This window comes from Perissodus microlepis, chromosome 14 (genome assembly GCF_051167445.1).
Source record: "Perissodus microlepis isolate ML-2025 ecotype Zambia chromosome 14, ASM5116744v1, whole genome shotgun sequence".
NCBI lineage: Eukaryota > Metazoa > Chordata > Actinopteri > Cichliformes > Cichlidae > Perissodus > Perissodus microlepis.
Window position 1 is genome coordinate 4,488,421 of NC_140474.1, and position 13,515 is coordinate 4,501,935.

The 13,515-nt window shown below is 40.0% G+C and overlaps 1 protein-coding gene across 1 annotated transcript; it reads right to left on the minus strand.

Annotated features, from left to right (window-relative positions):
• Positions 1–7: 7 nt before the first annotated feature.
• LOC146373239 (flotillin-2) lies at positions 8–13,502 on the minus strand. The gene is made up of 11 exons (XM_084950817.1): positions 13,285–13,502; positions 11,338–11,419; positions 7,864–7,954; positions 6,805–6,928; positions 5,574–5,692; positions 4,690–4,803; positions 4,486–4,605; positions 3,867–4,081; positions 3,107–3,290; positions 1,942–2,091; positions 8–1,766 (listed from the first exon to the last, which is right to left on the minus strand). Exons 1-11 carry the CDS (start codon positions 13,331–13,333, stop codon positions 1,731–1,733), a joined length of 1,284 nt encoding a protein of 427 aa, XP_084806943.1. The 5' UTR covers positions 13,334–13,502; the 3' UTR covers positions 8–1,730.
• Between the last annotated feature and the right edge of the window lie 13 nt (positions 13,503–13,515).

A 13,515-nucleotide genomic window follows, 5' to 3' on the forward strand; every position in this document is an offset into this window, starting at 1 on the left:
AAATAAATCATAGCAGTTTGATTTATTAGAATGACAGTTTGAGAGTGAGCAGATTCTATTGTATACAGATGGATGACATGCAGCAGGAGCATACACAAACATATGAACATTTGAGACAAACAGGGCATGAAGAAAGTGAAGATGAGAGACTCACACACACAAAAAAGCATCAACAACAAGAATAACAGTCTTCTATAAATTCTCCCAGACTGACCGCTTCTTCCCTAATAACTACACAAACTAAACATCCCTGCCAGGTTGCAGTCAGGTCGTCTGGAAACAGGAGAGTGGATAGAAATGCGGAAACCATTTGCACGTTTTGCTAAAATGGACGGATTCTGTGAGCAGCGGCAGTGGATTACACTTCCAAACTAGAAAGCTCTGTGACAATTACAAATTTTATCATAAACAATGTTATATCTGTTAAGTTTGATTATCCAGTGTACCCCGCTAGAATATCACTTCATATCTGATGCCACAGTTCAGAAATTGCAGATATGTAGAAACGCTGAACAGAGAAGAGTGTCTCTCTAAAATGTGAAAGTTTGGTTTGTTGACACACTCTGTTAAACATGGCTTAGCATCTATAGGTAACTGTAGTGTCAAATTAAACATTGGTCCTCAGATGCACAATCCCTCCTTCTGATACACTAAAAATCAAGTCAGTCTGTTCTATTTGGCATCACTGTTTGGCCTTCCATGTTCTAAATCTATTCGATTGCCTCACATTTTATACAATATAAACATGTTCAGTTCTCTAAACCAGTTACTTTCACAATTTCTCTGTAATTCCCCCCCAAATTCCCCTCACCAGCCACATTTTTCTACTTTTAATCAAGGCCAAGCCAGCAGCTACATTTTACAATAAAACCCACTGTATATATATTTATAAGTGTACACACACACACACACACACACATACATATATATATATATATATATATATATATATATAAAAAAATCAAAAAAGTCATACACATTACACACTAACCACATTAACACAAGAATTTGCTACCCGTTTCCCTGTCAGCATATAAATTATGTTAAAATGTGTCGTGCTTGATATCAACAGACGCGGAGAGAAAAACTTCATTCAGAGGGGAGCAGACAAAAAGTCTGCAAAGGACTGAAGGTGGAGATTTGAAAAAAATCAACAGGGCTTCTTTTGAGACTGAGAGCACCTTTGTCTCAACTTCTGAGACATAAACAGTGTTTCACTGGTAAAAATGACAACATGAAACACACTGGAAAAAAAAAAGATTGAAATTATCTGTGGAATACAGATGTGTCGCATAACAGAGGTATATAAATTAACAAAAGGGCTGAAACATAAAGAATGTACAAACTGGCCTCAGTGTATAATTACCAAAGAGTAGGTGTTATGATATAATAAATAACAAATATAATCTGCCTCATCTTTCAGTCTAATATCAGCTCTCTTGTTCAATTGTGTTTTATACAAGCCGGCCAATAAATACAATTCAAACACAACAAATAAAAATCAATCACAAAATATTCAAGTTTTAAACTAAAATCAAAATCTTTGAATGAGCAGCAGTGCATGCAGATTTTCTGGTCCTGTATAAAGTAAGGCACCAGAGGTTTCCAAAATTCACTTGGTATACAGAGTATACGTATAAAACAACAAAAATCTTCAAGTGTATTAAAGGCAGTCTATGAGAGTGCATACAACAGAGACTGGAGTCATGTGGAGTCTTCGGTTTTCAGGCTTAAGCTGAGCCGGTCACCTTCTGCAGCAGAGGGATCTGCCAACAAAAATCCCCAAAACGAACAGATTATTTGTAAGGCTTAACTGAAGTACAACCTCGCTGGTTTCAGCGTCCTTTAGGTTCACACTGGAAACAAAAACTTAAATCCAACACGCTGAATCACAAAGGTTAACAGGAACACATCATATATAAAATGATATAAAGATGTTACCTTCGACAAATCCACTCCAGTGAGAGCGTTGACCGACACAGGAAGTTCGGCCAAAAGGCGGTTCAACTCGCCTGTCACGCGACTGCCCTCGCCACTCAGAATGACAATTTCATTCGTCCTGGCTAAGGGCGCCGCCACTTTGGAAGCAATCTGCAAAGACATTGTTAAGCATTTACAGCAAGATGGAAATAATCCAGCTCTGGTGTTTTATGTGACATGTTAGACTAGCCTAAAGAAAAATACCAACTTTTTGTTCTGTTGAAGGTTTCGACATGGCCAAAGCTTCATTATACATTAAATAACCCATACCTAATCAAATATCAACACTTTTCCAGGTCCATTAAACTTAAATCAGCTGGAAGGCCGATTGTTTTAAATTTGGTCCACCATTTCTGGACTTTTTGCTAACTGTCATGGGACAGCAGGCTTGTTGCCAGAGAATGTGAGATCATAAGGTTTTGGGAATCTGCACTTCTGCCTCTGACAAATCTCTCCAAGTGTGCCAAAAATGGCTTGCATTTCATTTTGGGGGAAATGAGTACTCAAAGTCAAAGGGAGAGAAATCTGATGGGAGGTGAGCTTAAAGTGTGTTTGTGTGGCCAAAACACTGCATGGCACCTGCCACAGTTCAGGTTGTTTCTCCTGAATGTCTTCCCCTCAGACGCTTCAAGACCTTACAGCAGATCTGAGCACCAACAGTCTCACTCTGGGGGATCGATTCAAAATGCATAACTCTGTGAATTTACAAAAGCAAACAGAAATATCAGCTAGCATGCTAGCACAAAATGATCCTCCAAATGAAAGTTAAGTGAGTTTGGCGCAGGAGGGGAAATCCAACAGAAGTCGATGTTTGCTTTCTGCAGATGGCTGAGGTTGACAGCAGTGCTGGAAGCAATACAGATGGATTTTTTTAATAGACTGGGGTTATGGTTCTTTACGATCACGCATTGTTGAATTCTTAGTAATAACATTTGTACCAAAGCGTTAAATGCAACCAAAACGTGATGAAACTGAAGTGATGAAAAACTTGTGCTTAAATTCATGTGGACATAAAAAGAAAAATACTTCTAATTCATCAACCTCGGGCCGGGTGATGCTTGTAAAATGACATCCAAGTTCTTCTCTTCCTTTGTCTGAGCTGTATGAGCACATATCTGTGTGTTACCTTAGGCAGGGCCTCGAGGACCAGAGCTGTCTTAGCTGCATCTCCGTACTGCTCGTAGGCCTCAGCCTTCAGTCTCATCTTCTCAGCCTCAGCCTTTCCCACCGCTTCAATCGAGCTAGCCTCCGCCTCACCGACCTTTTTGATCTTCTCGGCTTCAGCCTGGGCAATCAGCACTTTCTTCAGCCTGAAGCAGGGAAACATTAAAGTAATATTTGCTGTTATCAAAATCACTTCCTGAGTGGGTAGGATGCAACTTTTTTGAGACAATTTGCTTCTTAGTGACGTGTCATATGTTAATCTGTCTTCATGCACAAGTTTTGGATGTTGGGATAGTTTTTACAGCTTTCCTTTCTCAAATAAAGCCCACGGCAGCACACGATAAATTTAAAATCTCTTTTGCTCTGCTTCTACGGGTGGATGCACAGGAATATCAGCTTTTTGCAAATCAGTACAATTAGACATGCAATTAGACATTTCATGCAGAGCACCTGGAAATTACACAATACATTTCACTTCAATAAGGAAAAACATATATGGAAATATATCATTAAAAACACAGTCATGCTTCCTTAGTCCAAACTTTCCAGGTGTTTGTTTTGTAGGATTCTGCAGGGATTAAACCAACAAAATAAATAAATATATATTTTACATCAGGGAGGTAATGTGCTGCTAATCATGTCTGACAAGAGCTGTGGTACATTCTTGGGGATCTTGCCATTTCTACTCATTCCTAAATCTGACTGAATGTCTTTTTACTCACTTCTCGCCCTCAGCCAGCTGCTGCATTTTATAGGCCTCGGCCTCAGCAGGCCTCTTTACAGTGGCAATGAGCTCCTTGTCTGTCCGGTCAATCTCCTTCTCTTCAATTGTAATCTCCTTCTTCCGCTGCACCACTTGGATCTCAATCTCCTCCAGCCGGATCTTTTGCTGCTCTTTGGCAGCCTGCAGCTCGTATGCCAGCTGGGCCTCTGCTTTCTGAAAACATCAACACAGAGGTGGTCTAAGGCGTTTACATCTGAGGCAACACAGTTTCTGTTTGTGTTGACACGTGCACATTTTGAAGTTTTAATTTAATACATTACTTCAGATCAAAAGAGCACTGTGGTGGGGCGTGGTCTGCGGTGCCGTGCGGACGCACCTGCACGGCATCCGCAATCACGCCCCACCACAAGCACATGTTGTTTTTCTGATTTTAATCACTCTAACTGCAGATTTCAGGTAAATTGTTTACACACCATGTGATTTAATACACACTGGCACTTTTTGGGAACAGCCATAAGTTTGGTTAAAGCAGTGTATAATACAGTATAATAACAAGTATTTTTATTTGAACTGTACACAGACAACCTGTAAGTGCAAACGAAACATTCAGTACCGACCCTAGCATTGACTTCTTGGTTGAATGAAGCTTTCTGCAGCTCCAGTTCTCGTTTGGAGTCAGCCATCTTGGTGTCAGCCTTGAATTTAACATCCATCATCTCCTTCTTGCATTCGGCTTCCTAAGGTGATAATAAAGAAACAGCTGTGAACAGCTGGTCTCTGTGCACGGAAGAATCAATTTCAAGCTTGCTAGATTTTCTTACCCGTATCCCAGCATCCCTCTCTGCCTCGGCCACACCGATGTCTGCATCCCTCTGGACAGCTGCAATCTGGGTCTTTCCAAGGGAGCTCAGGTAGTCCAGTTTATCATACACATCCTTTGAAAACACAGAACCACAGGACACGTAACATTAAACTGGGTGTGGCGTATATCAGCATCTTTCATGTGATTAACAAGGTTACGAAGCCAAAATAAAACAGAACATACAGATTAAAAAATGCTGGGCCTTTGTGGGTGCAAAGAAAGCAGATGATAGGGTGGCACTCAAACAGCCTCATTTCTACATGTAACATTCAATCATATTTTAAAGTCCAGAATCTGACGTGTTACAGAAATCCTGACATGGACTAAAAGATGTTACAGAAATGGACTTTGGGTTTCAGCAGAGCACTAACCTCAGCCGCTCTGTCCACACCACACACTTCAATTAGTTCTAATGAGCAACAGTGAACTCCACAGGGTGAGTCCAGTCAATTATAAAAACCAGTTAAACTCATTAGGAATCACTACTCTAATAACCAGCAGCATCAACAGCTCAGAGAAAGACCTTTTTTCAGTTTCAGTAATATTACAAAACTACAGTCTAAAAAGAAAGATGGGAAGGCTGCTGATTAATGTTTGAACGACTGTCTGTCCCATGTGTCGCCGTCTCAGTGTCACATTTCTTCTGACTGAAGAAATGTGGCTTAAAGCTAAAGTTTTGATACTCTGCATCATCTCTCTTGCACATCCACACTGAGGCAAAATGGAGAGCACCAACGGCGCTTACATGGTTTAAGTAGTTATATACTTACATGAATACTTAATATTCTTGTTTTTATTTTACTTCTTCTGTTATATTACTCGTTTCATTTTCCTTCAACTCACCTTAATGGTAAAGCTCAGAATCTCGATGCCCATCCTGCCGACGTCAGGAGCTGCTACGTCCCTCACCAGTTTAGCAAACTGATCCCTGTCCTGATAGATCTGCTCCACTGTCAGAGTACCTGCAAAAGAGACACATCGTTCAACATCATTTAGCCTGCAATTCACTTTTAACAAACTACCAGCAGCTCTATGCTGGGCAGCTTTATTTTTGATCCAAATTTCTTTTTTTATTTCACGTCACCGCATCAGAATTTTGTCAGAGAAATGCATCACCCCTTGAACTCAAGTAGCATAAATGGTCAGCACAGAGCTGCTGGTACTAATCAGAGATCGACCGGACCATAGACCACAGTCTGACGACTGCCAGTGTTCTCAGTCCGCCTCACATATGTCTGAATCCAAGTCAGTTCGTTTCAGCATGTGCACAGAGGCAAATGCTCAAAATCACAATCAAATTCACACAGTAATTTTAATGTTATTAGTGTGGAAGCTACCCATTGTGAGTCAAGACAAAAAGTCTGGAGGCCCACCCCAGAAACCCTGGTAAACAACAACTCCAATCACATATTTAAAATCACTCTTGCCCAGCTTAACATTTGAAAGAAGGAAAAGTGCTAAAGCTAAAGCTATCCAGAGCTCAGAAACAGCCACAAGCTAGCAGCCTCAGTATGTGCAGCCAAAGGATCAAATCCATTATGAGGAAAATAGAAAAGAGTTCAAGTCTCCAGTGAAGTTATAAACTGGAAAATGTAAAGTACATAAATCTGCACCAGCTGCTTTGTTTGGTATGTCAGGTAAAGGTGGTAAAGGTTTCCAGTAGCAGAAGATTCTTTAACTTTCTGCAGACTGGGGGAAACTGTAAAGTTGAATAATGTCTTTCCTTGTGGAAATAATATTTCACATTGAATAAGCTGGTGCATCTCTAGTAGTTATACAGCACTTATATATTACTTTTCTTCTCTAATTCAGACCTCAAACAGAAAAGCCAACACAATATGTATAACACATAAAAGGCAAACTAAGGCTAACTTGTATAGTAAAGTCAGGAACTAATCAATAATCAATTTAATACTTTGCTTCTTTTCCTCTGTATACATGCACGAGGAGCTATTCTGGACTTGTAAACCAAGAACGCTAAAACTATAAATTAATAAAATAACTATGATATTGTTTGAAATAAAATCGATATATGTGTAGTGTTACTGTTGTGGTTAGTGTTAACTGTTCACACCTAGAATGGAGCGCAGATGTCCCTCCAGAGTCTGCAGCAGCACACCTTTGATTTCCATTACTGATTTACCCAGAAACTGCTCACAAGCCACTGCCAGCAGGTCCTGCTCCGTCATGACTTTCACCTGAAGGAGACACACAGTGTGTTTACACAGCAAGCTTTCTACACTAAGAAGCAATCATGGCACATGGGCTCAGAGTGCCATCAGTGCAATTTTAAACAATCAAGCAAAGTTAATTTAATTTAAGTCAAGAATTTTGAAAATGAATGTGCTAACACCAACGTTGTTTGGCTAGAAGATGAGCCTGTTAAGAAAATGTAGATAAAAATACAACAACACCTTTTCATGCTTTTATATGCTGTTTTGACCAGGAACCTATGATACGACTGTAAATTTGATCCAAAATGCCTTTTTTGATGTTTTCTTCTGTGAATGATCAGAAGTGCAGTTTTGTTATAGATAGATTGTGATGCTCTGAGTGTGCCCACCTTTATGTACAGTACTTAACACATTTGCTAGACCATCACCCAGTCCAAGGTTCATGCCACAGCAGTCCTAAATTAACAGTATTGATAATCACCAAAATATTTTTTTCTCTAATGGCTAACTAACCAATATATGCAAGCTCTTTGATCATTATATTTTTCATGCTAAATTATAATTGAATTATTTTCAAAAACGCTGGACAAAAATAGTAAAGCACACTTTATTTTTTTAATGGAGATGCCAAATTACAGTTATTTTCTTGAATTCCTGAACAAAAAAATAGTTTTTGTGGCTAAAGGGGTTCATCAAGTATGCTAAAGTCATTTTACTAAATAAATAAATAAATAAGACTGCTGATTATGAGGCAGTCTGTTGGGAAGCACTGATTGATTTTTCTTTGGAATTACACCATTAGATTATAGGGCCACATTTTAGAAAACATCAGAAAGCCCTGCAGCAGAACACGACACTTTTGATAACAGATGATGTTTGACAAATAGGCTTGGCTTGAGTGAGTAAGTGTAAGTGTTTGTGTCAGCGTTCACAGAGAAGACGCTGGGATCTGGTCTTACCTGAGCCACCCCTGTGACAGTGATAGCTACTCCTTCTGCTGTCTCCACATCCTCACATCTTGGCTGCAGAGTCATTATCTCCAGGCTTAGCCTACAGCAACAAACACAGGCACAGTTATTAGGCTGCCCAGTCCCACCTCAAGACTCTGAAACAATAGAGCAACAGGTGGAACCTTTAAATATTTAACACTAAGAGTATTCCTGTCTTCAAATGGGCCTCTGGGCAGTAAGTTTGGGCTTGAGCACAATCATTCCTCACTCAGTAAAAGGCAGTATGTGTTGTGTTATTTAACAGAAATCCACAGATTTACCTGTTATTATTGAACATTTGACAAACACAAAATCCCTTAGTTGAGTAAAAGAAACCAAAATTAGCAAAACTACTAAATTCCTGCATCTTTTCCTTGAAAGATCCCAAAATGCAGAAGGAAAACCCTGAGTCTATACCTCATTCTTTATGATTATGTGTGTGTCTACTGTGCATATAACAATTTGTGTAAGACACTCTTGCAAAAGAGATTTAAAATGTCGTGGAGGGTATAATCGTGGTACATGAAAATTTATTTAAAAAACAAAAACAAAACTATAGCAAAAATTTTTTGACCCAGCCAGTCACAGCAGATGGTTGTGAAAGTCTCTTCCGGTTCAGAGCTCTTCCTCTACGCCATCTTCAAGTCTTTATTTATAAGGGATCATCTGACTGCTGAGTGTCTCTATCTGGCATTGAGGAGACCTTTTGTCAAAGTCCTATGAAAAGACACTTTTTACAGGATTCTCTGCAGTGCAGTGCAAGTTTCTGTGTGCAGCCTGTTACAGTCAGACCACATCAGGATCCCCTTCAGTTCGCTTACCAGCCCCGCCTCAGAGCTGAGGACGCCATCATCTCCCTACTTAATCATGTCTACACCAAACTAGACCAGCCGGCAAGCACTGTGAGGGTCATGTTTTTCGACTTTTCCAGTTCATTCAACAGGAAACCTGTGACCCCTGTTTCAGTCCAGGGGGTCGATGTGCACATTGTAAGGGCTACAAATACCTTGGAGTACACATAGATAATAAACTGCACTCTACAGGAAAGGCCAAAGTCGTCTCTATTTTCTGAGGCTTTTAACATCTGTTGAATAATGCTCAGGGGTTTTTTTTGAGTCTGTTGTGGCCAGCGCCATCCTCCCTGCTATTGCATGCTGGGGTATCAGGTTGAGATGCCGACAGATTCAATAAACTGATCTGCAAGGCCAATAATGTTGTGGGGATGGAGCTGGACTCCCTTAAGGCGGTGTCTGAGAGGCGGATGTTGTCCAAGATAAGGACAAAGCTGGACAATACCTCCCACCCACTCCATAACATGCTGGCCAGTCACAGGAGCACGCTCAATGAGAGACTGAGATTACCCATAATGCACCACTGAACAACACAGGAAATCATTCCTGCCTCTGGCTGTACAACTCATCCATCTAATGCACAGTACACAGTGCAATAGTTACACCCTTGATAATTGCACATCCTCTACAGTGAAAATAACAAATAACAACAAAATGTCACCTCTGTGATATTCTGGATATTTATAATTGAGCTTTGTGTATATATTAGAGCCATTTCTTATATTTTGTAAACTTTGGAATATATTGTATTATTTAATTTAGTTCAGTGTGTTACTGTTTTTGTCTTGAAGCAACTGTAACCATATAATTTCTTTAGGTATCATTAAAGTATTCTGATTCTGATTGCAGTAAGTACACCCCAGGTCAGTATTTCGTATAACCACCGTTAGCAGCAATAACTTGAAGTAATCACTTTCTGTATGATTATCTGTCTCTTTCATCATAGAGGACGAATTTTAGTCTACTCGTCTATACAAGTTTGCCTCACCTCATTGACATTTGCAGATATGTGTTTAAATACATAAGTCCTTACCACAGCACTTGAGTCAGGTGAAGGTCTGAACTTTGGGTCACTGCAACACTTTGTTTTCTTTTTCAGCCATTCTGTTGTAGATTTGCTGACGTGCATATCAATCATTGTCTTGTACCACGACTCAAAGCTTTAGCTGTCAGACAGATGGCCTCATATTTGACTCACATACACTTTGGTATACAGAGGAGTTAATGGTTGACTCAATGACTGCACGGTAGCTAAACTGACACACCCCCACCACTATGCTTAACAGCTGGGGTAAAGCATTGTATTGATATTCCGTTTGGTTTTCTTCAAGCGTGGTGCCGTGCATTATGGCAAAACATCTCTATTTGGTCTCGTCTGTTCAGAGGATAATGCTCCAGAAGTCTTTTAGTTTGTTTAGATGCAGCTTTACAAACCTAGGCTGTGCTGCCATGTTCTTTTTAGAGAGAACAACACTTGGTGTGGGGTGGGGGGGTGTTGCAGCCTTTCAGAGCATTGCAAGGTGCGGTGAATCAGGTGGGATACCCACTCCTGGGGAGATTGTATTAACACTGTGTTAATGATTTGTCGATACACACACCTGAATGATCCTGACCACTACAATGCCAAAACTCCCGCTTTTACAGATGTGCTCACACTTGCTGATGATCAATTAATCAAGCGCACTGAATTTGCAGCACCTGGCTGCTACTTACCCTGTTAATTCCTATGGAAGCATTAAGGCTGTACTTTCTTTTTCACGTGGCCGTAAATAAAACTGAATTGAATTGTATTGAAGAATCAGTACGTTGGGGATGGATCCACCCCGCTTAGTTTCACATTTCAACACACCTGTCCGATGGTTATGTGAAGCACTTGTTTGCCAGAGAGTTTGTTTACACTGTCCACATGCAGCTGTGTTTTGTTAACTTCCATTCATAGTTTATTCAGACACTACTCAACACAGAGCTGAAGCACTGCATCTACTTGTGACTAGAAACCGATGTCTCTTACCAGAGAACAAAAACCAGCTTCTTTGCACTTTAAGGCAATTCCCTACTCACAGATCATGTTTGTTTGTTAACAAAAGTGAACTATTAGGATTCAGTTATTCAATTATGACTTGAATTGTGAGTATAACAACTTTAGCCAAAGCTAAAGTTAAAATGTATGCATTACAGTCAAAATGATGGGATTAAGCATTTCACAAAGCATTTGCTGACCATTCAGTTCTGTGTAAAATATAAATCCTGCAATAAAACATTTTATCTATGACAACTCACAAAACATTTATGTGAAATATGCACTTAGCACACTGCACATTAAGAGAGCAGAATACATTTAGTTCTCAGTAACACTACCCCAGTCATGTAAGAGGAAATGTTTGTATACAATGTGACTGGAAACATACTGTGTGTAATATGAGACAAAGTGTGGGAGAACAGCTTCCATTCCTCACTTTGCCTTCTGATGGCCTTCAGATAATGCAATTGACTTTCTTGTGGTTAATCTTTTTCGCTGTGGTCTAATTAGAAAGCTTGGTCCATATTATATTTCAAGATAACATTTACATCATTGCTTCTAGTACACTGTCACCTTTGGGCGTCTGAGATGAGCCACCAAGCCCAGGACCATCCTCCTACGACGTAGGTTTTGTTATCAGAGCCGCAGCAACCACCTGAGGAAAGAGGACAGCGCCATCAGGACTCTTCAGAAATTCTTTGACTATAACGTTAAATGATACAGTCCAAAGATATGCACTGAGCTTATTAGGTCCCTATTAAGCCTTTTTAACATTGTTTTAGAAAGGTGTTTTACCACTATAATCATTATTGCTCACACTACTTTAAGTAGAGGGCTTGTTCAAAACCTGCCAGTAAAAACAGGTTTTGATAATAAACACAGCATGTGTAAAAGCCAAAGGGGAGAAAAACTATGGGGAAACGTTATCCAGCTGTTGTTCTCAAACAAAGGCCATAATAAATACATCGGGTTCTTGAATAATTAAAGTTGAGATTTCAGAGAGTTACCAAATAGTTTCTTTATTTTCTATTTCCCAGGAACCAATTTTGGCAACCGTGGCCTTCCAATCTGCCTGCGACAGATTTGCGACCTATCCAGCGTGTAACCCGCCTCTCGCCCTATGAGCTGCTGGGACAGGGTCCACCCCCCCCCCCCAGCCTCTTATATAATGTTTATTTCATATATTTATTAATTAATGTAAGTGGCATGATTTTTTAACTATAGAGTTAAGGTTATCATGTACAGACATGACGCTGACACTGTGGTCTCACAGTAAGAAGACATTGGGGCCTGTCCTTGTGAAACTTGTATGTCCCACATTTTTCTCACATGGTCAAAAGACATACTGGGTGTAAATTGCGACACCAAACTGGCTGTAGGTGTAGATCTAAGGGTGAATGATTGTCTGTCTCTGTGCGTTAAGCCCTGTGATGGCCTGGTAAATTGCTTACCTCACCTCTCACCCAATGTCGGCTCCACTCAGCCATGACTCCAACCAGATGTGCAGTTAAGAAAATGAATATTTATCTAATGCCCTTCAATGTGTCTTTTCCTCTTAGAGAAGATTTCTATCAATATGACACTTTAGTTCTCTAATCTAATCTAATTGTGTGAATTTAGAAAGGTTGTATGTTCTTCAGGTTATACCGTTGAGTTATTTTACACTGGTATACTCTGTCTGATGTACATGGGGGGGTCTTTTTCCTGATATCTCTACCAATTAATTATAGTCACTAAAAAGGCTAGAATTGGTTCAGGATGACTAAACCTGTTACTTTTAGCTACACCATGCTCATTAACGGTGGTAGAAGATGTATTCACATCATTTACTTAAGTAAAAATCCTCCATGGAAAAATCTACTTGAGAAGAAGTACATAAAAATAGCCTTAAAATGCAGTAAAAATAGTAAAGTAAAAGTTCTGTTCAGGTCCCACTGCCTCATATGATTATATACACTTCTCGGCTACTTCATTAGATTGGTTGGAAGCCAATGATTTCATCTTTAACGATGTGTTTAGAGCTTGTAAAATATTAAAATTAACCCGTTATTGTGACATAAATGTAGACATACCGGTCTCCATTAGCTGTGAAATAAGTAGCACCAAATGGAAATACTCAAGTAGGGACAATTTCTGCTCAAGTACAATACTTGAGTGAATGCACTTTGTTGATTTTCAAATCCGCTTGTTAATAAATCACACTTGTTATCAATAAAACATAAAAACCTGACTTATTCACATATCTGCGTTGAGATGCTAATGCCTTTCAATCACATGATCCAAATCACTGCTAACGCACCGCCTGATCAGCGTCGCAGCTTTTAAGCTAAGCTCTGAAACGACACGACCGCTAATTTATTCACTTTACACAGTAACTGAGTGCTCTAAAGGCACTGGCTCGCTCTGCACTTATTTTAAAAACCGAATGCCAAACGTGGTTTAGTTTGCCAGCTAATACTATTAGCTACTTTCTCCCCATCCCTGCTAGCTCGCTCCATCAACACGACGGGAAACACCTACCGGAGACCACCAACGCTTCGTTTGGCCCCACAGTTAAACAGCTTCCCATCCTGACTCAGGATAAAAAGGCGAGGGGAAAAAACCGTTAGACTCAGGAGCCCGTTACGGAGATGAAGATGATGATGGTATTATCTGAGGTTTTAAATAAGCGCGAATCGTGTGTTTAAAGAGGCTTCACGTTCAGCACAACAGCAACAACACGACCCCGCCCAGCGACGACGTACTGACGTC

What these genes read in the sequence shown, in the direction of transcription:
- LOC146373239 (XM_084950817.1), bottom strand. Translation starts at nt 13,333, where the DNA reads ATGGGAAGCTGTTTAACTGTGGGGCCAAACGAAGCGTTGGTGGTCTCC. An exon ending in CGAAGCGTTGGTGGTCTCCG is followed by an intron (nt 11,420 to 13,284) that starts GTAGGTGTTTCC and finishes CTCTTTCCTCAG; the next exon opens with GTGGTTGCTGCGGCTCTGAT. An exon ending in TCCTCGAGGCCCTGCCTAAG is followed by an intron (nt 2,092 to 3,106) that starts GTAACACACAGA and finishes ATGTCTTTGCAG; the next exon opens with ATTGCTTCCAAAGTGGCGGC.